Source organism: Amblyomma maculatum, chromosome 2 (assembly GCF_055883805.1).
Source record: "Amblyomma maculatum isolate TAMU_Amacu chromosome 2, ASM5588380v1, whole genome shotgun sequence".
Taxonomy (NCBI): domain Eukaryota; kingdom Metazoa; phylum Arthropoda; class Arachnida; order Ixodida; family Ixodidae; genus Amblyomma; species Amblyomma maculatum.
Genome location: NC_139345.1, coordinates 80,177,592 through 80,204,979, shown reverse-complemented (window position 1 = coordinate 80,204,979; position 27,388 = coordinate 80,177,592). Strand labels below are relative to the sequence as shown.

At 45.0% G+C, this 27,388-nt stretch overlaps 1 protein-coding gene across 2 annotated transcripts; it reads left to right on the top strand.

The window, feature by feature from the left end:
- The first annotated feature begins 543 nt into the window (after window positions 1–543).
- Ccm3 (programmed cell death protein 10 Ccm3) lies at window positions 544–14,017 on the top strand. 2 transcript variants are annotated; one of them, XM_084594577.1, is made up of 9 exons: window positions 544–747; window positions 1,333–1,386; window positions 1,855–1,978; window positions 2,164–2,290; window positions 2,679–2,760; window positions 4,522–4,604; window positions 8,249–8,320; window positions 11,203–11,295; window positions 12,623–14,017. In XM_084594577.1, the coding sequence occupies exons 1-8, from the start codon at window positions 676–678 to the stop codon at window positions 11,285–11,287; spliced, it is 699 nt and encodes a 232-aa protein (XP_084450703.1). In that variant the 5' UTR covers window positions 544–675; the 3' UTR covers window positions 11,288–11,295; window positions 12,623–14,017. The 2 variants fall into 2 exon arrangements, with proteins under 2 accessions (XP_084450703.1, XP_084450704.1); XM_084594578.1 differs by lacking the exon at window positions 8,249–8,320 and having other exon boundaries at window positions 549–747.
- The last annotated feature ends 13,371 nt before the right edge of the window (window positions 14,018–27,388 follow it).

Here is a 27,388-nt window from a genome sequence, read left to right as displayed (position 1 = left end):
AACGTGACTCCAATCCCAATACTCGCGACAGGTCACGAAAACAGGTTCTCTCTCCGCTTCGCTGGCGTTGTGTCACCCACGGCAGCGATCAACGTGATATAACAACCACGACGGAAGGAACTGTCCGTACATTGTAGCTACTAGGAAGCTAAACAGACGGCGGTGAAGGCCAGGTCTCTTGTAGTATGACAAACTAAAGTAGCTTGCTCTCCCTTGCTGCTTTAGCGTATTTTTAGCTTGTCTCGTTTTTTAGTTACGAGCAAAATCTGTAGCGTGCTTATGAGCCGCAGGAGTAGTCTTGTTTTATAATCCCTTGGGATACATCGTACTCTTTGTGTTTAAATGCATGTTGCGGACCGACAAGTTGATCGAACTGAATATGGCAAACGAACTGTTGATGATGCCGGAGTTGCAGTCAATGCAGTTGAAAAGGCGAGAAAAGCAGACGACGCGCGGCCAATGTCCTAGCGGCGGCGTGTGGCAGCGTCTTCCGTTTCTTCCGTACCGCTGCCGGAAGCGTGCTCGCGATCAGCGCGTCCCTCAGCGGCGGCGCGCCGAAAGTGACAAGTGGCGATGTTAATAGGGGCAGTGTAGGTCGTCGGCAGTTCAGCTGATCGCGAAATCGATCTCGCTTTCTTCGGCGTGTCATCGGGTCCACAACAAAACACCCGAAGCATGACAATGGGAGAAGAGTCTCCTGTTTCATCGCTCGTGCTTCCAGTGCTGATCCGGCCTATATTGGACAAAGTGAGTGGCCCCCAACCGTGCCGTTTCCGCGACGGCTTTCCGCTCCAATCTGTCGGCGCCCCTGCCTACAGCTGCCACCAACGTTCACACTCAATTTCGCCTTCATGCTAGCCTGTGAGGTGCCCTTCAACAGTGCTTGCATTCGTTATAAATATTTGTTGTGGCTTAAACAGTCCTTACATGCACCGAGAACTCTCTGATAAACACTCGATGCAGCGCTAGCACTCGCTCTTGTCGGTGAGCCTGTTGGCCTTCTTGCAGAGTCGCACGGACGGTTTTCTTTTGACGCTTTTGTTCTCGCTGACCTTCTGACACGAAGCGCTCGTGCATATTCCGTTTTTCTGGCATACCTTCGCCCAGTTTCTCTGTTTTGTTGTATGTAATGCCAGTGCTTGGGGCGCTTTTTGGTCTCCTGCGGGAAGAGATCGAAATCACCCGTCCGCCTTCCTGCCGTACTCGCTAGTTTTCTTGTTGAACCGAGCCTAGACGCTTCCGTGGCGCATACCATGGCGCGTTATATTGCACTGCCTTCAGGTAATAGTGTGCGAAAAATCTCAACATGCGCGTTTCTCTCTTTGTGTATAGTTGGAAAGAAAAGACCTAGGGGCAGCCCAGACGTTAAAAGGAGCTGTGACAAAGGTAAGTGTCGGAACCGTCTGCAAACGCTTTCTTGTTGGTGTAGTAGAAGTGCTGGGGGAACTTGGTACTCGCTTGTGCTCCCGTGGTAATGCTGCTGACATCAGTCAAATGATGTTGCAGCACTGTTCATCTGCGCAACGCGGAAGAATTTGTTCCGCGTTTAGTTCCGGCAGCCTTGAGCAGTACGTTGGCCAGCAAAGCTCGAAAAATCCTCGTTGAGGCAGTTATGATGGGCTTTGAACTGCTGTAACTATGATGAAAAGCTACACGGCAAAGAGGTGTTTGCTGTCTGAGCGCTATTCTCTGAGCGCTATGCCCGTGTATGCATCCACCTACATGATCACTGAGGATTCATAACAACATAAGCTGTTAATGCACTTGCCATCATTATCAGTGGCTTTAATGAGTGCCGTGGTTTTAAATCTCTGCTGCAGTTCTAATTCAGCTTCGTGCTTGTCTGTTTTTAAGATTGAAGTGGCACATCCTGGCTTCTTATATGATCTGGTTATGGGACTGATCAAAGAGACAGACATATCAGTAAATGTTACTGAGTGCTTGCTGAAACTTCAAGGATCCATTCCTGACAATGAAGGTATGTTCCATTAAGCTGTCCTTGCATGTGACATTCGGAAGATTAAAAAATGGAAGGTATGCTGTGCAGTACAGCATGTCATCTAATTTCTTTGGGACCATTTATTTTCATGCTTGTTCAGTGTACTTGGCTAGATACATGCATTTGTTGCCGAGTCTCATATGTTGTGAATTTTAACATTGTAGACCTCAAGTGTTCCAGGACAGAGGATGCATTTCAAGAGTTCAATCGTCGTGCGTCATACCTTAAAAAGGTTCTCAGTCGTATTCCTGATGAAATAAATGACCGCAAGACGTTCCTGGACACAATTAAGTAAGTGCCCATCATTTGACTTTGCAAGCACGTAAGGATTTTACAAATTGTAGTGTGCACAGATTCTTCTAATTTTAGTTTTCATGTTGATCACAGTCGTTCATGCAATACATATTTGAACAGCCACAAAGTATTCAAAAATGTGCAGAACACTACAGGGGATATACTAAATGTTGGGTGTGTAAATGCATCCCTTATCAGTTATGGAACAGCAGTGGTAGCAAGTTACCCCGAAATTTCAAATTTCAGGCACAGAAACATTAAAAAACTACACACTTAGTGTCATAATCATTTTATTTTAAAATATACAGTGTTGCTTCAGCTTAGATAGCAATTTTTTGTGGTGATGCATGTTCTCAAGGATGACTTCTTTTTCTTCCTCATTCAGGGAGATTGCCAGTGCAATCAAGAAATTACTGGATGCTGTGAATGATGTTTCTACTTATATTCCATCTCCCTACAGAAAGCAGGTGCCTCACTTCTGTTATTTTATTGCTTTGTGCTGAAGCCTGACTCTAGCAAGTGTCTCAGCTTATCCAGTTCCCTATTCATTTTAGGTGCCTAGCTAACAAAAACATTTTTTTTTTCTGCTTCAGTAAATGGCAGTGTGAAAGAATACTATAAATAGTTGCACGAAATAATGTTCTGACATCTAATGGCCATCTTCTGCATATGTGCCAAGTTCAGCAGTTATTAGGAATAGATTTAGAGGGGAGGAGGGGCAGTTTACCCCCCCCCCTTCACCCTGGTCGAGATATTTCACATAGGAAACACATGCGGAGTCCCATTTTTTTTATCCGAACAGGCCAAATCGAACCACCTCCTTCATGAGCAACCTCTAAGTCCGCCTTCAAGTTGTCTGGGGTGCATCAGGCTGCAGTGTTGAGCACTGAGCAAAGAGTAGTCTGTCCTTTTCATGTCACGCTTGTGTACTCACTAAGAGAATTAGCAACATTCACAGTACGCATATTTATTGCGCAGACAGCTATAATACAAATGCGGTGTAGCACTGTATTACACTCGCTCAGCTAATGTGCATCTGGCGTCCACCGCAACCTTGACAGGGGGCTGTGGCAGATACGCACAGAGGCAAAGGTCGGCACGTGCAGGCCAGTGCGATGTATGTCAGAGGCCAACCCACCAAGCGCAGACGTCTGTCAAAAAAAGGCTTCTGGGACAGCCACATATGGGCGCTCACATACCTTGCCACTGCATCCATGCCGCACATTTAATTTCATATGTCATATGCGAACCATTGAGAGATCCTCAGCTTGACAGGGTGGCCAGAGGACCAGTGGGGCTGCAGACAGTGCCTAGAGCATTATTGTGAGAAAGAGTGAACAACGAAATATTGTACAATTCATTTTTGCTAGTTCATATGTTGTGCTGCTAGACTGGTTCCTTGAGAGAGAGGACCAGTGGGGCTGCAGACAGTGCCTAAAGCATTAATGTGAGAAAGAGTGAACAACGAAATATTGCACAATTCATTCTTGCTAGTTTATATGTTGTGCTGCTAGACTGATTCCTTGAGTGAGCACAGTTCAGTTCATATTAATTGACTCCAGTAACCGCATGCACCAGGTCTTTGTCATGTGGTGAAGTAAGAAAGGAGCTTCAAGGGCTATAGGAACATCTTCCAGAGCCCAAAACGGTCCTTGGGCTGCTGTCCAGTGCCATGAACCTTGTGCTGGCTGCTTAATGGGAGCGCTGGATTGAGTGTAAAATATACTCAAGCATGACGAGCGCTTCTGGAAAAACAAAAAAGAGAGGCACCATCTACTGACGGAAATCAGCTATATTTTACCAAAATGTAGTCGCGTGGTGTGTTATATTGATAATGGCAGCATTTCATCGGAAGGCAGCACTTTAGATTTCTTTTTCTTTTTGCAATTTTAAATGCCGGATAAAAATTATAAATCCTTGTTTCTTGGATATTAGACTGTTCGATGCATACAATAGGAGACAAGATCTTTTACTACCGAATGTTAGTGCAGAAACATATTGACTGTTTTCTCACAAGTCAATAGCTGCAAGTTTCTGATGATGGAGTAGTCACCTTTAGTGCCCACCTTAAAGGTGTTGACTATTGAGAAGGCTGCACATTTTTCCAAAGTCACCTTCGTTGGAAGGGAAATTAAAGACGCTCTTGCTTCAGTGTCAATGGAAGCATTCATCAGCTTTCTTGTGTGACCAGGATCACTTTTTGTACATGATTTTAATTTTTTCTGCAGGCATTGGAGCACCGGAAGCGGGAGTTTGTAAAATACTCCAAGCGCTTTAGCAATACCTTAAAGGAGTTCTTCAAAGAAGGCCAGTGAGTGGTGCTTTTACTTTATTTCAGAATTCTTACAACCTTGTTTAATGTAATGATACAATGCCCTTGCGTTGATGCTGTGAGTAATCCTTTTTGTCAAACTATGTGCCATATGGAAATGATGGCAGCAGGGAAGATAGTTCATGGTAATTTGACAGAATCCATGCTGTAATCAGTCCAGCATGTGGAAGTTTGGTTTGATCTTGGTGGGGTTTAACGTCCCAAAGTGACTCAGGCTATGAGAGACATCGTAGTGGACGACTTCGGAAATTTCGATTGCCTGGAGTTCTTTAATGTGCACTGATATCGTAGAGCACACGGGCGCCGTGCTTTCTCACCTCTTTTGAAAAGTGGCCGTCGCGGCTGGGATTTGATCCCGCATCCTTGGGCACAGCAGTCGAGCGCACTAACCACTGCGGCAGGGCATGTGTAAGAAGTGAAGCAGTGCTTTCATTAAAAAAAAAATTGATGTCTTAGAATTAACTATGGATTGAAAAGTCTCGGCTGTTATCACCGGCAACTAGTTCATATCTATGCTCAAATGTTGAAGTGTCTGTTTTTAATAAGGCGATAATTACTCAGCGTCATCCACCAAACCGCAGTCATATGTCTGCCAAGGAAAGCTATACAGCTTTCTCAGAAACTTGTAGTTGAGGAAATGTTCATCCATGTCCGGGGTTAGAAGCTAGGGCCATCACCTATTCGGGCGGTCACTCTACTATCTGAGCAAACCGGGTTGGTCAGCAGATGAAATGGTAGTGCGAGAGGGAATTGATCAATCGCTCAAAGTGGGAAAGAATTTGTTTTGCACCATTTGTTTGTGACAGTATTGTGATCAGATGCTTGCAGATGTTGCATGCTTGCCTTAGCTTTAGCCACCATATTCTGATGGCACTCCACCATGGTACCACGGTTCAGAGATTAGGGTGCTTGACTACTGAGCCCGGAGCTTCGATCTCAGCGGTGTTTCAGTGAAGCTAATACACATGGTAACCACGTACTGTGCCACATCAGTGTGCAAAAAAGAACTCCAGGCAATCAAAACTATCCACAGCCCTCCACTAAGGTGTCTGTCATAGCCTGAGTTGCTTTGGGACGTTAAACACCAAGCATAAAGTGGTTTGTCTACTCGGGAACAAGAAGGGTCAAATAACAGAAATGTTCACTGAGTTTTGACTTCTGGCATAAGGTCGACCCCGCAACTTCATAAAGCTCAAAATAAGTAATGGAATGTTGTGAAGGTCGGCTGTCAAAGCTCAGAGTTGCCAATATGCAGAAAACTGGCACCTCGCATCACTTGCTTCTGGAGGGGCCTTCCCATTGCTTGCTCAGCATTACACAAACTTTCCGGCGACATTGAAATACTGGAATTGAATATCATCTTTCAGTTATTGATGTAGTCTTCAAAACAATGACACTCACAGCTCTGTACCTTCACGATACGAACCTTGGGCCACAGCACACAAATTTCTTCAGAAGATGTAACATTTTCTGAAAAGATCAAGTGCAGGCCAGCAGACTCTCAAGAGGCGTCGCAATAATAACACAAAGCGATGTCCTTGCCAGAGAAATACCACTGAAAATGAACCATGAGGCAGTAGCTATAAATATCATTAGCCATAGAACAATAACAATGTGCTGTATGTACATATGGCCACACCTCACAATTGCCATCCATGATTTAGAAGACCTTATTGAACAGTTACCGGAACCATATGCGATAGTTGGGGATCACTCTTCCTTTTGGGGAGACGAACGTACAGACTCAAGAGGTCAAATTATAGAAGGTTTTATGCACTCTAATGACATTGAAAATTGATATTGAAATGAAAGGCTTCATATTGCTGTTGTAGCTCAGGAAAAATGACCTCCCTTGACTAAGCTTTTACATCACCATCTCTTGTTAATGATTTTAATTGGGATATTTTAGATGACCCCAGGGGGAGTGGTCATTTACCTACAGTCTTGATGTCATCATCCTCTGCACCCATCATCTCTACAAGGCCACCGTGCTGGAAAATTATCCTCGCCGACTAGTTAGTTTTAACAGTTCGCAACATGTACTATAATAACAACAGCAATAGCAACCATCCCGCAAACTTCAGAACACACACAAAATTTGGTGGCAAATTATTGTAAATTCACCAAAAAGCAGCAAAACAAAGCCGGGGGCACCTACTGCAGGTACGCCACCGTAGATACCTACAAAAGGGCTAGAGCAAGAGCACGGTACATTACACGACACCGAGAAAACTTCATAGCAAAGATGCGTATCTTCTTTAAACAGTTCGGTAACATCAAAGAAAAGGGGGGAACAGGTTCTTAAATTCACTGGTGACTATACTCTGTTTCTAATGCTGACAACATACCCAAACTAAATTAGAAGAGCGGGGCAACATTTGGAAGAGCATATTTCTAAGGTGTAAAGCTCGTCCGTTTACATACACATATTCCTAAAGCACAAAGAACAGCAGAAAAGGAAAAACTTCCTTTCAGAGCAGGCATGCAGGAAAACAATCGGCTGATTACATTACACAAACTAAATAGAGTGTTATCCTCAGGAAGGAAAACAGCACTGGGCCTATACAATGTACACTACGCTATGCTTGCCCACCTTTCTGAAGCTGCCTTCAAAGCACTGTTGAAATTTTTAATAAAATATGTGTAAACCGAAAGATACATGAGGCACGGAAAGAAGCAGTCGTAGTACCCTTCTTCAAACCTGGCAGACCATCAACTGGCTTGGCCAATAGCACTTGCTAGTTGTATAGCAGAATCATTTGAAAGTGTTGCAAACGCAAAACTTCATACTTCAATCCCAGGGACTTTTAGACATACTTCAGACTGCATTCTTAGCGCAAAACAACACACACACACAACAGAAAAGGAGGGACACGGGGCAAGCGCTTGTCCCGTGTCCCTCCTTTTCTCTTGTGTGCGTGTGTGTTGTTTTGCCCTAAGAATGCCGTCTGAAGCTGATAACCATCTAGCCCGTCTAAAACTTCTTTTAGACATACATCACTGTGGATATAGAAAAGCTTGTTCAACTACCGGTCACCTTGTTTCCCTCAAGAAGACTGCCCGGGAGGCGTTCATCCACAACCAACACTGTATTGGAGTCTTCAACTTGGAGAGGGCTTACAATACCACATGGAGGTTCGGTAACCTCTGTGACCTAGCTGCACTAGGGTATCTGCAGCAAGATGCTGTGCTGATTGAGCGATTTATTAGATAACCGCACATTCAGAGTCCACTCAAGTGCGACTTTCTCTTAATACCTTTATTCAAGAGAATGGTGGGCCTCAGGGGTGGATCCTCATTACGAAAATCATCCCAAAATTCATAATGTACTCAGTTTATATACAAAATCTGCATATAGCACGCACCTCTCCCACCTGTGAGCAACAGATACAAATTACAGTAAATAAACTGGCTACTTAACCAGGTAAAAACGATTTTGGGTTTTCTTCTCATAAAACAGTAGCGGTTCTACATAAAGGAGAAAGCTTCCCAGCTGCTAAGTGTGTTGAAACTATTGTCACCAAAACGTTGGAGGTCTGACAGGGTGTGCCTGTTGCACCGTACTGCTTAAAATGACTAGATCGAGTCCATAATCTTGGTTTACAGTTATCTGGTGCTTACAGAAGTACCCCAAAAACCGGCCTTTATATTGAGACAAATCAACCTGCTTTAGAAGATCGAAGAATTGCATTAAGGTATGTCACCACCTTTTTGAAAATTTTTTAAAATTTTGATCTTTAAAATTTTATTTCACACTGACCTTATAAAGCATCGTTCTATGTGATATTCAAAAGCAAAACAGTTTAAAAAATGATGCTAGAATTTGTTATTGACAAAAAATGGTCCAAACATGGCTGTTACGCAAACATTCATAACTAGCCAATGGAGTGCAGAAATTCTAAACTTTTTGGCACAGAGTTAACCAAAAAACCAGGCTATGCAACTAACTAGGATCTTTTCCATCCGATAATTGGGAATCATGTTATACAAAAAATTCCAAAGAAAACAAACAAATGTGTCATTTTTGTTTGTATTCCTTGGCATAAAACATGATTACATCAAAACTTAACATTCGATTTCATTCATCCTAGTTCATTGCACAGGTTAGTAATAGAGAAACAAGCGTGCAAAGTTTCATTGAAAAATGTTCCTTCAGTTCAAAGTTACAACTGTTTGCACAACAAGAAAGTGCAAGAAATCAAGTTTTGTGAAAAACACGATTAAAGTTTTTCAATCCTTGTAGAGACGTTAGTAGCGTCATGCACCCCCCTTGCGGAAATTTAAAAAAATATTAAAAAAAAAAACAAAGCTTTACAAATTGCCTTTAAAAATCTTTTACATATGGGACTAAAACATAACAGAAAAGTTTCAATATGCGCCGTAGATTATCGTTGAGTTATCAGTTTCTGTTACCAAACCACATCAGTTTCGGTTTCGGAACGGTTCATCATCTGTTGGAAAGTTAGCTATAACTTTTGAACTAAATAAGATACGAACATGATTCTTGCTGCAAAACATTCTTGAATGTTTGGGGACTCTCTAAATCTAAAAAAGAAAAAATGTGATTTTTACAAAAAAAAATGCCTTTTTAAAGGTGGTGACATACCTTAACTTGACATACGTCCTCAGAATCTGTTCTCAGCCTAAACAACAAGCCTTAGGCAATTGAGCTATTGCTCTTGCGGTTTGAAGATAAATGCCAACAGTTAGGCATACTGAATGAAATATTAATATTGCTCCAAGACATGAGCCAATGCCACTGAGGTACACTCTCCCCATTGTTTTTGACCTCACATTAACACACTTCCGAAAAGCTTGTACACCACATGAACATATATTGCAAGAATATCTTGCACTGCAAGCAAAATACAGGAATTACACTGCGTTTTATACTGCTAGGTTAAAAACAAGCCCATGTTGGAAGTGCAAAAATGAGAAGGAAATACGGCTGCCTCAGTATGCAACATTTTGCACTGCTGAATGTTATGCTATCTGGTTTTCAGTAGAGAGAATAACAAATGAAAACATCAAGAAAAGTGTCTATAAAGACTTGCTGAGTGTCCTTACTGCATTAAACCTCAAAAATGCTGTTGAACCACTCATAGGAAGCATCATACATAACATAGTAAAATCATGACACACTGACATAAAATTCTGTTGCGTCCCAAGTCACGTTGGTATCAGGGATAATGAGAGAGCAGATATATGTGCTGTACAAGCAATAATTATGGAAATCAAACAAATCAAAATGCTACAGAGAGATTGCTTGAAGTTAGTGCAGAATAAACAGAACTACATGGCAAGCTGCATGGAAAAATGACATAAGCAAGCTACACTCTGTAAAGCCCATTTTAGGGGAATGAAAATCAGGCCACCATCACGAACATTTTATAACAGTAATTTTATTTTGTTTACGCATAAGACACGTATATTGTTTCTTGCTAACAAAAAATGACAGGCATCTATGTGAAATGTGTGGGGATGAGCTCACAGCAAACCACATTTTTATATTGAGGTCATTGCTTGCACAGCCTGTGTATTCAGGGTAAAAGGGGGACAACGGGGGTGGGAGAAGATCTGCGAGGGTTGCGAAAACCAGCTCGCAGAGCTCCTGCGCCGGCCCAAGCATTATGCAACCACGGGCAGCGGTTGCAGCGTTGGCGGAGACGCCAGCAGAAACGGAGCCGCATTAGCCGCTGCAACTACCGGAAGCGACAAACGTCGGATGTATTAGGCGCCTAAATGTTGCGCGTCAATGAAGTCAAATTACTATATTATGCTCACAACTCAAAGAACTTGGGAAAAAAATATTTCTCTGTATGTTGCAATGTACACATCCCATTTCATCCAGCATTGCTTTTAGGCAAAGAAGCACTCTTCAATTTTTCTATTTGAGTGTTTCTGGAGAAAGCCATTCTGGATCAAATATAAGTTACATAACGTCTAGGCATTTGACATTACACGCCATCTAACCTTCTGCTTGGCGCATGATAACCACAGTTGCTTAAGTGCCATAAAACTCCATATAACTAATTGGAGCATGTGGCTGAAGCACATTGGTGATGCAGGGGCCAACTGAAAAGCAATGTGCTATGGGAAAGAGTACATTCCAAAGCCCCATCAAATGTGTAGCAAGTTTCATTCTGCCATTCTTGTCTTGCAACAACAAAAAAAATTGTATGTTGGAGGCAGAAAAGGTTAGGTATCCAAGAGTCCTCCTGCATTCTTTCCACGCTACTGCAATGCTTGGGACATAGTCCCATTTTGTTGAGGCGTTGTCTGGTGGTGGTTCCTTCTCCCTCGCCATCACGTCATTGTGTGCCATGGAATTGGCAGTTCAGAGGGCTTACATTAACACGAGCCGGAAAAGACCATTTACTGCAAAGGTGCTTTTGTGATGGGGCTAGTTTGTCATGCATTCCCGACTTCCATGTCAGCAAAAAATCTAGATGATGAGCAACACAGTCAAAGGTAGTTCAGCAGTGCATTTTGGCTGTTTTGTTGCTCATGGAATAGCGTTCAGCTGCTTTTGTTTCTGTTTACCTTTCAAGTCTCATCCTCTCGCATTCCTTTGCAGGGTCCAGGCAGTTTTTGTGAGTGCGGTATACCTCATCTACCAGACAAACCACATTATGGTCACAGTCAAAAATGAATGTGACTAGGCAGCTGGGTGAGAAGCTTTGCCATGCTTTCTTCTTTACTTGTAGCAATCATTGTCTTGGGTTTAGCATATGTAGTGATATGTGTATCCATTTAGCATTGTCATAAGCTTGTCAGTCTTATGTACATCTTGCTGTGTGGAAGTGCATTCAGAATAACGGACTCACATTGCACATCTCAATTTAAAAACTGAGGGACGCTTAAGCTCCGTCTTTAATGGTATGGCACAATAGCGTAGGCTATCAGCCAACATAGTATAAAGCCTCGCTTTAACGAAGCCGTATGAACATGACTGCTTGGCCAAGGGGATGCGCAAATGCGAGGGTTCTGGCAGGTTGATTCCGATATCGCCCTCCCATATGAAAGGAGGCCTGAGCTGGCAGCTTCTGCCAAATGTAACGTCGGGTAACCTTATGTCCAGTCAGTGGTTTGCCGTGTCATCTGTTAGCTACCGCTTGCCAGCGCCATGCTTGTGATTTTTTACCGGCCCCAACGCCGGACTTTTGGCGAACAGGGCCTTAACGCCATCGTGTTAGTAACATGAAAGTTGGCCTGTATGGGCACGGTGTTGCATACTAATAACGAAAGCACTCTTGCTGGAAATGGCTATTATAAGTTGCAAAATATTAAAAAAAAAAAAAAAAGGAATTGTCTCCATTGTAAACTAGTTTCGCAAGTAAAATGCATTCACTGACAATGATTCTGGGGTGCGCGTTTATACCTTCATTCACTTCGAAAGGTTGGCAAGCCCTGCTTTTTATTAAGGATGTCACAGTTTTATGTCAGCTGGCAAGAAGATTTTAAATCCAGTTTTTGTTTGGCAATGAGTCTGAGTGCATCACTAGCTTCGAGGCAATGGTCAGCGTTGTTAGGAAGAGCTAGAAAATCAATTTCTGCTGATGAGAAGAATTGGATGGAGTTATATTGAGTGTCTCTTTTAAGTTCCATCTTTAATGGCTTGAATACCATGTTCTTTGTCTGATTGTTAAAATAGACTTCAGTTAGGCTGTTGAGCTGCGGTGAATGGCATGCATAGAGGTCACAAGAAAAAAAAAAACTCGTTCTTATGCACTTGGTCCATGCTGGAGTGCCTTGTATCTTGGCTATTAATTGCTACTGTTTAGTCCAGACAGGGTGTTAGCGATACAGCTGATTTCTTGTATGGATATGTATGGTGTTCACTTGTTACATAAATACAGGGTCCTCTCTTCTCGAACTTTTCAAAGCATAAACACTGGACACTGCCCTACTGTGTGGCTTTTTACGTTGCCTATATTACTGAATGTGGCATAGGGAAGTGCGTTTCTCACCACTTTTTTTTTTTCTGCCGCCAACAGATGTCTCAGGTTGAACACTGGACGTGACATCACGCACTGCAGCCCCACACGAACTCGAGGAGGGAGGGCGAGATGTTCAGCAGTTGGGGTGGTGGCATAGTCGACTGCGACCGAGCCAGCCTCCTGTTTATGCTGTACTAAAACCTAACCACTGCATGGTCGCATCCACCTTTACGCTTGTTAGTGAAGTGGTGTGGGGACGCTAACATGAGATCCTGTCACTCTATTGGTCTGTAATATAACAGGGGTAGTGAGTCAGTGAGCCTGTCACTGGCCGCAGTGTTCGTTTGGTTGTGAGAACACATTTTCGTGTTCACTTTAGTCTAGACTGCGATGAACTTTAAAACTTTACTCTAGTACAGGAAAGTGAAACTTAAGTTGACACACAGAGAATGTATTTCAGTGCTATGTAGGCTACGGTGAGTTCTCCTTCTACACAAATCAGGTTGATTATTTGACGATTTATTTTAGCTAGATGAGGTGCCAAAGGAGTCATTATTGGTGGCAGGAGGGAAGTGTGCTGTTCACATTAGACAAGTGTGTTTTGCAAGCAAATGGGTTCTCTGTAGGTGCATACAACAACAGACACATGAAATTATTGGATTGTGCCTACTTTGTACATGTTCATGTTGCCAGTTTTACCACATAGGAGTTCATTGCAATAAGCGTTGTTCACTGGCCAAATTCCCTGTCATGGCTACTCAGATCATTCCTTTCACTTCACTGGTCCTAATTCTACAGGTCTTCTCTGGTCACTGAACTTCAGAACATACTTTGATGAGCTTGTTTTTATGGTTTCGGTTTCATAGGCATCTGCACTTGTGTGGAAATGCTTGCCATTTTAAGCATTAAGCTTGCTATGTTTGGTTTAAGCATGTTCGCAGTCTGCTCGCCATTGAATTTCTAGATGATTTGGTGCAGCAGAAATATGCAAAATAAGATTCATATTGTCTGAAGCAGGCACATGCAAAGTGCTGTGTATCTTCTATAGCAAGGTGAAAGTTTGCTAAAATTTTAAAGCCAAGTGTACTGCACATAAAGGCGGCTGGCCGAGAAATTTGTAATAAGAAAGTTTGGCAAGTTTCTTCCTGTGCTCATAAGCTTGAGTCTGGTCGTGCTCACAATTTGCAGGGGAATTTCTCCTGATATAATTAGTAATGTAATGAATTGTATGATGCATTTTTGACTGCACTTTCTGAGCTTTTACATGCTCATTATGAACGTTGTTTTGAAGTTTCGAGGCTTGTTCACCTGGCACGTGTTAGGCATTGTTCACTTTACTTTCTCCCGGTTGACTGTTGATTGCGTGTGCAGAACAATTGTTGCATACTGCATCTCTCTTGGACAATGTGTATAATTTAGCATTATTAAAGAATACGCTTTTGTCAACTGGTATGAACTGTTCCTCAAGTCCCATCCTCAAGTGGAGAGCGGCTTATCATGCCGTCATTCTCACTCCTGTTTCATATAAAATGCAGACAACCATGATGCAGGTGTGTATCATAAAATTACTGTGATGCAAACGGTTTTGTGCGGCTTTTTCTAACCCATATTCGACCTTTTGGTTATTAATACATTTATTTGTGCTCCCGAGAGGTCCTAATTAATGAGTGTTTACTGTATTCAGAACCGATTTTATGCAGGCCGTTCCTGTACAAAAAAAAGTGCAATTTTTTCTTTCTTTTTTTGTTTTCACTTCGCGGATATTTGATTTAATACGAAATTTTGATATTCGCACAGCCCTACTATTATACCGATGAAAAAGATGCAAATTCTTTCACTGCGCTCACACAAACTCTTCAGGCAAGAGTTAAAGCGACCACTCTGCCGCTGCTTAGATGGGGAGGTGCGTTAGTCGTAACGCTTCATGCGCGAGTATTGTATTGTCGCCGATCAGGGACTGTGTGCGAGGACAACGCAGTAGTTCTCGGAAGATGCATTTTGCGCAAGCCAGGAGTGCAGACAGGTGCCCAGAGAATTTTGTGGCCGATGTTAAAGGAGATAGTGCGGCGGTTCGGGTCATAAACGGTGTCTGCGTTCTTGCTGGGCGACTTAGTCGGCGGAAACGGGCAACAGTAGAAGCATACTGTTCGCTCACAGATGTATAAGGAGCGGCGAGAGGAGGGATGGTGCTAAACACTCGGGAGGGTTGACGGCCATGAGCTATATAGAAGAAAGGATTGTAGCCAGTGGTGCACTGAACTGTGGAATTATAGGCAAACGTGACGAAAGGCAAAGTATCCCAGTTAGGGTCAGGACTGACCTAACTGGCATGGATATTAGTATGCCGGACAGCATCCGGTTAAAATGCTCGATGAGGCCATTGGTCGGAGGATTATAGCTGGAGAATGTCTTGTGGGCAGTGCTGGCGGTGCGGAGTACTTCCTCAACGACTTGGGAAAGAGATGTAACCTCGGTCGCTAATCTGGATACTGAGAACGTCATGGTGCAAAGCTATCACACAGAAAAAAGCCGGTGACTTCTGAAGTGACACCCGAGCGAAGAGGATCCATTCCAGCTTACCGCGTACGTCAGCTGATTAATGAAGGTGACAAACTAACGGTGGCTAGCTGGCGTGAGAGACCGCTAGGGGCCCAAAGAAAGCGATGGAAAGTCTGAAGGCACAGACTGGCAAGGAGACTGCAAAGGGCCAGCAGGAGAGATGTTGGCCACTTGAGATGGCGGCAAGACGTGCAGGATGATGAAATGAAAGTCATGAGCCTTTTATGGCTCATGATTCGCCAGCGTGTCCGTCCGCGAGAATTAAGTGTCCCATTTCTTCGCAAGATTCCGCCGGATTTCACTTCTCAGTAATCCTGATGAAGTCATCAGAAAACCAATAGAGCGACAGCTGTGGGTGTTGCAGCACCCGCTTTTCAACTTGTGATTATTTAAGGGAGACTTGTTTCCACTCTTCTAGTTTCGTCCTACTCCCTTTTCACTATGGCTGATGGCAAACTCCTCGAATAAAAAAAAAAAACGTGGTTGCTTAAGTTTTATTTAAATTAGCTTTTGGGGAAATAATTGGTTCACAGGAACGGAAAGGCTCAGTATCTGCCACTTGTATCTGTGGACACCTGGACCGCGCCGTAAGGAAGGGAGTGAAAGTGGAAAGAGAAGAGCCGTAATGGAGGGCTACGGAGAAATTTCAACCACCTGGGGATCTTTAACGTGAGCTGACATCGCACAGCACACGGACGCCTCTTCGTTTCGCCTCCATCGAAACGCAGCCGCCAAGGTCGGGTTCGAACCCGACCTCGGCGGCTGCGTGTGGCGTCTTTGGGAAAGGAAGGGGCCTTACACTTTTGAGTGAACGCCACGGAGGTGGTGAAGGGTGGCTGTTCCTGGGCCTACGGGGCTGGGACTGGTAGGTGAACGCCGCTTGCTGCGGGGCCGAGCCTGCCAACGAATTAATATTTGTTGTAGGTTATAGGCCGTCATTGCACCCGCCACCGCTTAGGTGGTGGACGACGACTGTTGCGGCGTGCGTCTTTCCCTCTTTTTTTAGAGCGCAGCTCTTTGGCGTCCGTTCCTGGGTTTCGCGTCGGCGTCGGCCTCGTAACCAGCTCCGCCCCCCTTTCATCCCCCCAGCGCTAGCAGCGACCGACTGATACCGCTGGATGCCGCTAGAGAGTCAAGATAACGTGACTGCATAGAACACCGTCGCCGCCATGCAGAAAGAGGAGGGGAGGGTCCCCCCCCCCCCTGTTCCTGTGTGGCGGATAGGGTGCTCTTCAGTTGCCGACGCGCCGGTTATTTCACGTAGGCCCCGGCACGTCGACGAATACGTGACCACCTTCCCACGGCTAGACCTGGTTCTTGGCGCTGCGGAAGCGAGGGTATCATATTGTTTGCGTCGGCATCGGCGGCGTTGTCCCTGAAACCAACTCCGCAGCTGGGGTTGACTCACTATCGGCGTCAGCAGCATCAGTCAGTCGCTGCTATCTCTTCCCTCCTCCCTTTATCGCGTTGTCCGCTTGCTGCACGCTCTACTGCCCCCGTCGTTTGCCGCTGGGTGTACACGCCGCCCCCCTCCACCCTCTTCCTGCGAGTCCGGTTGTCAAAGCGCCGGCTCGAACTTAATTCCTTTCTTCGCGCGCTCTAAAAAATTCTGTGATAGCGCATACATGTGTTGCTCGATTTCTTTGCCTCAATCTATCGAAAAGGTGAAACAGCTTATTTGCTGCGCTCAAATTTCGCATTAGGAAGTAACGTAGCCGAGGTCGGGTTCGAACCGCTTTTAACTTACGTCAGTCCTGGATTTCATCCAGCTCAAGCCGGCTTCCGCCCTAACCTCGGAACGCATGACTGCCTCTGGCTTTTGCAAAGAGTTCTGAATAGAGCTCATCGTAAAACGCTACCTTACTATCTCCTGGCTGTCGATATACACAAAGCTTTTGACAATGTTCGCCATGAGGTTATCCTGGAGGAACTCGCCAAACGCTTTCCTAGTACTCGTGCCCAAATCTGGATCCGCAATTTTTTGAAATCTAGACCCATTCAGCTACATGGCAAAGCTCCGGGATGGGTGCCCAAAACCTATTACTTGGATAGGGGTGTATCTCAGGGTTCCATTCTCGGACCCATATTGTTCAACTTGGCCATGACACGCGTCGCCGAGAATCTGGAAATCAGCACAAGCGCAAGATTCGCTATATATGCCGATGATATTACCACGGCCGCTCGATGGAGCGGCCGTGATATTACCGTCTGGACTGAGGCAGCGGATTAAGCAGACAAATATTCTATGGAGACTGAACTTCAGGCGGCCCTTCTTTGTCTTGAAGATACATTAACCAAAATTGGCCTCGAACTCGCACCACATAAAACAGAATTGATTAGTATCTACGGAAAACATAAAACTAACCCCAGTATGCAGATACATCTTCACATCGGAGGCAACACCATCACCTCCTCAAATGGGCAAATCCGCATTCTTGGCCTGCCCATATCAAGCTGCAACAGCCCCCAGAAATGAGTTCATCAGTTACAACGCCTTTGGCCAGCACTGCTACATACTATTCGTTGCCTGTCCAACCGGCACGGCGGTGCGCGGCAGCATGCCTGCCGTGCGATGGCCAAAGCAGCGGCGGTCGGAAAAATCCTCTGTGGCACACCCGTCCTCCAACTGTCGAAGACTGACTTCGCTAAGGTCGAACGCCTTCATCGCGCAACACTACGCACTATTACCGGTCTACCTAAGCACACTCCTACAGCCGAACTTGAGCGTTTGGCCGCTCTTCCACCGCTCACTACCATCGTTACCGAGTCACAGACGCGTCATCGAATACGTCTAGAGAACACTGTCCAGGGGCGTCGCCTGCTGGCCTGGGATGAACAGCGTAACGACAAAACACCAGCCCTATATGCATCACTTCCCCCTTGGGAGATGCCAGTAGTCACACGCGTCCATCGCCGACCTATAAACCGCGATTTTGTCATTCCCCGGGAGCTCCTAGCTGCCCATCACCGACAAGAGCGAATCCCCGATACGACTGACATATACACCGACGCATCGATTACAAGCGAATTCGCATCTATGGCCTGGGTATGCGATGACAACCCTTCCCTTTCAGGCGCTTATGCCTGCCATCTACCTCAAGGTACCCCTCTTCACGCTGAACTCCTCGCGATTTGGGGAGCCTTGTCAGGAGTGCCTTGCACCGGAACTGGGTCAATACGTATTCTTACTGATTCCTTTGAAGCTTACAAGGAAATCGCTACTCCGGGTTCACAAGATGCAACAGCTACGGCTATACAGCGCCTCCTTAAACGCCACCAACTCTCGACCAGAACTATCGCTATTCACTGGACCCCAGGTCACTCGGACGAATCAGGGGGCAATGCGGCGGCACACGCCGCGGCTGCCTTGGCAGGTGGGATGTCCACATTTACTTCCCCACCCCCCTTGCTTCATCCTTATTCGACCTTGGGCGGGCAACTCACCCCTTCTCTTGCCCTTATGCACTATACTCGGACCAGTCTACGTAGCCTCAGTCAGCATCGCATGCAGGTGGCCGCACCAGACCCACCTTTTACGAGAAGAACCCACCTCACCCGAAGTCAAGAAGTATTTTTGAATAAGCTCATCGCCCATGCGGCTTACACGCCACGTATTATGGCCCGATGGCGTCAGTATACGGAGAAAATGGTACTGTACGACTCTAACCTGCGGCAGCATATCTCATTTACTTTGGGATTGCCCTGCTTTTTCTACTGGACGCCCCGAGATTGAACCCTACCGCCTGAACTACCGTTCCCTTCTAGAAACATGCTAATACACAGATGATATTTGCCAAGTATGGCTCGCTTAGTGGCCTGGTTAGAGCAATGTGATTCGAGTGACGACCTAAACAATGAAGATTATGTCTACTCCCCTTTATCCCCATCCATGGCCATGAGCCTTCCCATTCAATAAAGGACATTCAATCAATCAATCAATGCATGGGCCTGCTACTGGCTCTGTAGCTGAGCTACCTCCTCTGCCTCGTGCGGACAAAAGAGAAAATAGACGAGAAAGAAAAAAAAAAGGGAGAGAAAGACGCGCACCGCATAAACAGCCGTCGTCCACAACCTTCGAAGCGGTGGCGGGTGCAACGACGGCCCATCACTGGCAGGCTAGCCCTCGCCGCAAGCGGCGGTGACCTACCTGTCCTTGCCCCATCAGGGCAAGAATCTGCCAGGGAAGCAGGCATCAGCGACGTTTCAAATTGGTTTACAGGAAAGAAAAGGTGCAGTATCTGTCAATTCTCCGTGGACACCTTAATAGAGGCGTATGTGAAAGGAGGAAGGTGGGATTAAGACGTGCCGTAAGTAGGGCTTCAGAACACCGCGCAACAGATGTTTTCGCCTCATCGCGGTTTAGTGGTCCAAAGTGCCCCCTGTGACATAAATAATGCTGTCTCATTGCTAAGCATGAATGACCACAACAAGCTCAGCCAGGGAAACGTACCTTTCGCTACGTATATTCTGGCATAGCTGAGCTAAGCCACTGTCATTTCTTTTTGAAGTTACGCCTTGGGGAAGGAAGGTGTATACGTTTGGGTACACAATGACGTACGCCTACAACAGGTACAACCGCCGGTGACGGGGGTTTTACCATTCCCTGCCCCGTAGGGCCAGGAGCAGCTACTTACAGATTAGGTCGTCACACTATTTTAAGTCATTTGAAGGTCAAACTCGCAGCAACGGTTACCTAGCATAATGAAGTTTTTCTCTTCAATAAAACCTGTCCTGTTGGTGTCTCAACGTGGTGTCATAAGTGGCGCAATTCCCATTGCCTTAGTTTCGCAGCGTCGTTCCAGCCATACCATGCCACGCGGTCGAAGAGGTCCATCCAGTCTTTTGCACCTTCAGTGGGCAGTCCTTGGAAGATGAGGGGGGGGGGGGGGGGGTGGCTTCCGGGGCTGCACGAAGACCAGGGGTGGTTTCTGTTCTTCAGGCATATTCAAGAGTATTTCACGTTGACGGAATTCTGCACCTCCAACAGATGTCACGTAGTGGTGACAATGCCGTTGGAGACAAATGAAGAGGCTTAGAATTCACTGGAACGAACTCTTTATTGGGCTGACTTGCGCCCGCAAAAGAGCTAAGCGATTCGGCGGTGGCGATAACAGCCAACGTGCTCGCTGGTCGTCGAACAAAAAATGCCCGTCGCACCCGTCAACGCTCAATTTAAAGGCAGCGCAAAAACATCTAAATAAAGCCTCGAGCAGTGACAAGCGCAGTCTAGAACATTGCACAAACATACGCGAGTGGCCGGAATCTTCGATGCATATCTCGGCGAGTCTTTCGCGACAAACTGGTAAAGCTGCGTCTCGCGACAACGAGCATGAATAAACAAAGCATACAGAATTGATCTAGCTGTGTGCTACAGCCACATAAGGCGGCATACCAGCGGTTATAACAAATACAGATTTGAATGGTATGAGATAGTATCGTCTCACGCTGTGTAAAGTTTGTTTTGCTTGTTAATTTTGACTCCGCCCCTGACTGTGGCTTGAACCGGCGAAAGCTGGGCGTCAAACGGCCACCCCCTTCTGTCACTACGAGTAGTTGACTTCCGGTTGAGCTTTCCGCACATGTCGAGGGTGCCTCCTTTAAAGGCCCACTGTCCACCCTCCGGTCGAAAATATTTTCTTCCCCGGTGACTGTGAGACTTCGCCCCTGGAACGCAAGGCCGCAAAATGTTTTTGAAAAGAGTAACTAATAACGCAGTTACAGCCACCGCAATCACCCGATTCTATCCTGCCTCTCTCCTTCCGTTCCCTCGCAAAGGTTTTTCACTCTCCTGCCCGAGGTCGTCTAGCCTCCGCAATACAAATTCCCCTTCCTCCTCCGCGTTTGGCGGGAGGTGGGGCGTGGCTCTCCGCGAGCGCGAAAAAAAAAAAAAAAAAAAAAAAAACGGTCGAGGGAGCGCGCGCCGCTGGATTCAGTCTGGCCGTGGCGAGGGAAAAGCGCGCTGCTGCGAGCGGTAGACACCCATCCTTCTCCCGTCAGTCAGCTAGACGGACCAATGGACGTCGTTCCCGATACGTACGTCGTTGTCGGGGCCCGTCGGGCCAGCGCAGGGAGCGGTGAAGCTGGCTTCTCTAAGGAGAGCATGAGGGAGCTTTGAATTGTATTTTCTATGCTTTGCGGCGCACGCGTCGCTGTAGAATTTTGCACAGACTATCTCCGGTACCTGATCGAAACACTGGGCTCCTTTTCTTAAAAGGGCCTTCCCTGGACAGTGGCCCTTTAAGACTGGAACAGCTACCCCCACGCACTCTAAAGGCCCGACTCCATAGACACCCCTGCGCAAATGCCTCAATTTAATGCATAAATGGTTGTTTTTGCACAATAAGTTAATTATAGGTACGAGCTGTGCGTTTATATGTTCATTTTGTCATTTCAAACGTGAGAACTCAACATTTCAAAATCTTGGATAAAATTTTTATTCTGAAATTATTTCCTTCTGTATCGCCGCTTCAACTGCAATTATATCATGACGGGTCGGGCCGTGGCCGGGCCTTAAATCTGAGCGCAGAGGCCTGGTCGGCGCTCAGGCTTTTTGAATTGGGCTGGGCCGGGCTCGGGTCTGTAGCGTCGGGCCCGGACCGGGTTCGGGTTCAAAACTTCGGCATGTGAACACATCTAACAGGTAGGGCGGTAGATGTGTCCAGAGCGACAAGTCAGGGATGCGACCCTCCGCCCCTTGTGAGCCATCGCTTGAACCACGGTCCTTATTCCTGGACAGCCTGGCTGTCAGTGCGCGGTCGTTCGATCATAGGTGAGCGATGACGGTGATGGGTACAGGCTGAAAGAGATGAAGTTCGCGCACCGCGCTTACAGTATCTCCACTGATGGCTTTTATTATAAACACCTTTAAACTGCGCGGGCCGACAACACAGGGTAACTTCGTTTGAGAAAGCGCGCTACTGAGTCAGCCAAGAATAACCATAACATGTGGTACAAGTAAAGCGCAGCGTTGTTATATAATTGTCACAGAGAATGTTGAAGGGGACATAGGAAAATCGTTCAAAACTGCACACCAGCACTTCAGATATACGCCAAACATGGCTAAACGTATTCTGGACTCGTCAAGTGAAGACCTTGAATAGAATTTCTTCCGCTCGGTTCTCTTTCACAGTCATAGTTATGGTACACGATACGAGGTCCCACTTAGGTTTAGTGGGTCCTCGTATACTGCCACTTCTTACAATTACGCTCTTTTTTTTTGCGAAGTTCACGGGTACGGGCCTCACACCTGCGCTTGCTTATATATATACACACATGTATATTTCAACTTATTTAAATATGTGCAAGGTCTATATATATTAATTGTTCATTATATGTGCCGTTGTTTTTCTTTTCTTTTTTGTAGTTATGCGCGCGTCAAAAGAATGGCACTGTCGAAAGAGCTATATACGATGACGAATCTGGCTTGAGCAAGGATAACAAGGTGACGTGACGAAGAGGATAATTCCTCTCAAAATCTCGCTGATGACCGCGGGACGTTGTGAACCGAGCCCGCATCTTGCGAAGCACGTAGAAGCATGTCGTTACGCCCACCAGGATTTTGCGACGAATATAGTCTGTACATCCACGAGCGCTTTTGTCACCATCTTCCATAATTTGCGTCCTTTGCCTCGTCTTTCCGTTCCTCCAGGTGTCTATGTCGTTGCAAGAACTATATGCACGCCCGAATGCCGGGACACGTTGCGAGAACACATCTTCCATGGCTGATGTCAGATGCATATATCGTGTCCTCGTCGTTGATGTCGTTCAGGCGAACAGTCGAGCTGGAAACGCAAGGCGAAAACGACTGCAGTAAACATAAAGGCGAGGGAAAAAATTGCGAATCTCAGCCAAGGTGCCCACCGATAAAAATGAAGCAGTTACTGCATGCGATTTTCCTCAAAATCAGATGTCATACTCCCCAAGTGTTATGACGCGTTTCGTTTAATTTTTCTCCCTGTTGTTTCAGTCATCCCGAGGATTATATATTCTTTGAGGTGTCTAGGGAACTTTGAGATAATTATAAGGAACGCAAAACCATAAGTTATGGTAGCACTGCCAGGTTTACGGATTCTACGTCCTCCTTTGAACACACAGGAAAAAAAAAATAAGAAAAAGCAGGTAAAAAGTCTTCCTAATTGGCTCGGACCCTTCCCACCAGGTAGAATTAGTTACCAGGGGCCTGGAGACACTAGAGAACAATGGTTTCAGGTCATTTAGGAGCTCATTTCCTATACCCAGGACTCTAATGACTATGTTCTTTCCTCTGTCTTGTTGTAAAAGTTATACAGTTGGGGAAAACATTTGCCCCACGAAGCTGCCCTCTAAATCAGGCACTCGGGTTAACTGCGTCGAGATAAATCGCTCAAGTGCAGTGAAGTGCACCTGTTTGTTACCGTTCAACTAAAATGTTAGACGAATTACGGGGCACAACCACAAGAGGGCAGAAACCATAAATGCTTCTTCGATAGTGCTGCTCGTTAAAAAGTCAATTCTTATGTTCCTTTTTTTTTTTTGACGAACATATGGATGTGAAAGTAATAAAAGCATCAAATACTTACTGTGAAATACCATCGCTGCGAGACCTATGCTATATACGCAGGAGCTTCCATCCACTCGCCCGATTCACATAAACCCTCATGTATTTGACAAGAGGGTTACTAATGAGTAGTTAGCGAACTCAACGAAGTGAAGTTGGCAATAGAAATTATACGAACAATGCGAAGAATTGACTAAGAGACCAGTGAAAGGACACAACGCGCCTGCCTTTTTGTTTTAGTCTGCGTCCTCGTTCTGTCCGTTTGGTTTAAACGGGCCCCGTTTTAACATTTTTCAGTGCACTTTTTTTCAAAGAACTTTTGTGCCTTATATATACACACACACACATACACATGTTACGGACGATTAAGGAAGAGGAAGCGGCCAGTGGCGGGGACAGGAGCGCTCGCGCTAGGTCCGGTAACATTATTATTATTATTATTATTATTATTATTATTATTATTATTATTATTATTATTATTATTATTATTATTATTATTATTATTATTATTGTTATTATTATTATTATTATTATTATTATTATTATTATTATTATTATTATTATTATTATTATTATTATTATTATTATTATTATTATTATTATTATTATTATTATTATTATTATTATTATTATTATTTCAAACTCACGTGTTATAAAATACTGGAGCAGTGTAGACGCCTGCTAGTTTCCGTAAGTATATCATTGGACAATCATGCCAATTAAGTATTAAATGAAACAGTGCAAAGTGGCCAGTAGACATCTAGATAGCAATCCCTTCAGCTAGCATACGGACTTTATATGTAACTTGTGACGTCTTGCATTACAAAGAACTAGGCAATAGAATTTCATGGACGCCGTTACCGACACGCGCGCCGCCATGTGTCCGACAACTACAGTAGGTATAATATCGCACGTCGTGCGTCGTATTCAGTGCTAACTGTGACGAACAAGGAACAAAGTATACGCACGCACATAGACACACGCGTATTCACAGTCGAATGAAGCAGTTCATATTCGTGCAATAACATATATAAAAAGGTTGTTGTCGCAAGCACTTCTGCCGTTAAGATCTCTTTCTTGCAGTAACAGTGAATGGGAAATGCGCGTTTATTCCGGCACGATGCCATGCTTACCAGGCGTTTGTAATGCGCAATGAAAAAAAAAAAAAAAAAAAGAAAGGCGGAGTAGTGCCGCTTCTCTTACCTATATGTTTAGTTGCAGCTTTCTCTGCAGCTGGTGGGAAAAAAAATAAAATAAGGCTACGTTTCAAGAGAACCAATCAGATGAGCAAAGGTTAAGAAAGCGTGTTGTGAAATATTGGGTACGACAAAAATAGACAAACACGAGCCCGAGAATCGTCGCCTTCGGTTCTCAATGCACCGTCTTGTCATGGATGAGTCCAAATCCAAGATTCTGGGATACCTTTCCATTGCGAGACAGGTTTGGGATATTGCAAGATACTGCTATGCACGCGTCGATTGGAAGGGTTTTATAAGCTTCCGATGCGCGGTAAAAATTTGCTTTTAAATTTTTTTTTTCTGCGCTCGCTGCGAGTAGTTAAAATCTTGCATAGAAAACCGTGCAGTGGGGTATGTTTTTAAATAATTATGAGGTAACTGCGGAGTATTGTAAGATATGAACATATATTGATATAAATGTTTCAAGCTTCCAATGCGTGTCAAAATTGGGCCTCTGAAGTTTGTCTTGCACACAAAAATGTCAAACTGCCATTTAAAACCAATGGGGCCCGCTTTTTAAATTTAACAGCAAAAGACTAGAAGCTTGCCGAGAGAAGACTGATGCTAAACAAAATGTGAAAAATCACATTGAAGAGCTTTTTACCCGATAATTAATGCCAAAAATTTCTGATGCCGCATTATGGTTTACACTATGGAGCTATTTAACACTTTCAGCAGTCATCTCTTGACAAACACTTCGAAAGCTTTTACACCCGTCTTTTTTTACTAGAACATTTCCAAAGCTTGCAGCACCATCCTATTCTATGCTGTTTTTTCTATATGACCGTTTCCACCTCTGCTTTATCAGTACAGCAGAACATCGGCGTTAAGTTTCGTATATTGCATGTCCTGTTCATGTCCCGTTCATCTTCTTAATTAGCTGGAATTTTAAACCAAATCAAATCGAAATCGAATAATTTTCCATCTTGGAACACAGATGGAGTAGTTTTAAAGAAAGCATCCATGCTTGATGAGGCAGGTCGTATATGCTTAATAAAATTTTAAAACTAAAACAAATGCGCCAATAAAACACCGAACAGTACATAAAACAAACATGTACACATAAGTGAGCGCAAGCCATGCTAGTAAAAAAAAAAAAAAGGATACTGTTCTCTTTGTGAACAGGAAAACAGATAGAAATTAAAGAATACAGACCTATTGAGACGGAATAGTGCAATGAAGACATTAGTTTCCATAATTGAGACGAGGCGTTGCCGCTATCAGTTCCTCGCTGTTTCTGTTCGGATGGCCTAATTTCTTCCCCTTAGAACGGTCAAGTTCTGGAGGATGGTTATATTGCTCCTAATTGCTAGTTTTGTTTGGTGTATGACGTTTAGCGGCCCAAAGCGACTCGCTCATGAGACGCGCCGTAGTGGAGGACTCCGGAGATTTCGACCACCTGGGGTTCTTTAACGTGCACTGACATCGCACAGCACATGGGCGCCTTGCTTTTCGCTGCCACCGAAAATCTGTTGCCGTGACCGGGATTTGGCCCGCGTCCTTGGGTTCACCAGTCGAGTGCCTTAACACTCAGCCACCGCGGCGCTGCTCCTAACTTCTAATTTAAAGACGACTCTACGACGACACTAGAATCACTAAAGAAAGCTGCACTCGGATGGCGGTATGATGAATTACCTGCACGTCGGAGATACCTTTTCGGGTTATATGAATGCATTTAATGGTTATGAATCATTGCAGTTCCCCAAACTGACTGGCAATAACTTAAAAAGGTGTCGAAGATTAAGTTTTAAACAAAGACCTTAGCTTGGGCAGGAAGATTCGCGCTATTTTGTTTAATACGTATAATTAGCGTGATTTTCCAATGGCATACTTGCGGAAAACATAACCACGAGGTGTTTAAACTCTCCAGTATTTCTACAGGACGTTAGTTTGAAATGATCTCTATGCGGTGGGATACATCTTTTTATCGACCTGAAAATATGACGGATTTTGTTTTTCACTCAATAATTAAGCTTCAGCACTTTTTTTTTTCGTTTCTTAGCACTACTTCAATTGTTTCGCTTTCCATAGTTCACTGCGCTGTCCCTATAGCATCACTTGTTGGCCTCCAGGTTTCGGCCCCATTGCTGCCGGTGCAAGTCAGTGCCTAAGGGATGCGAGTGAGAAGTGCTCACCTACGATGCGGGCGATGACGGAGCGGTAGGTGTAGGTGGTGCCCAGGGCCGCGACGGCCAGCAGGAGGAGGCCGGCGCACGCGCCCAGTACCACTAGGGGCACCAGCCACCAGGAACCCACAGAGCCGCTGCTGCGCGCGCTGGATGCGAGTACACTTCTTCAGATTTCACTACACTCTTATCCTTAGACACCTTAGACAAAAGAAGGTCGAGTAGACGGGGATGAGCTATAGATCTAGAACCGAACAGAATTGAAGTTTTATCATCATCATCATCATCATCAGCCTGACTATACCCACTGCAGGGCGAAGGCCTCTCCCATATTTCTCCACATAACTCGGTTCTGTGCTAGCTG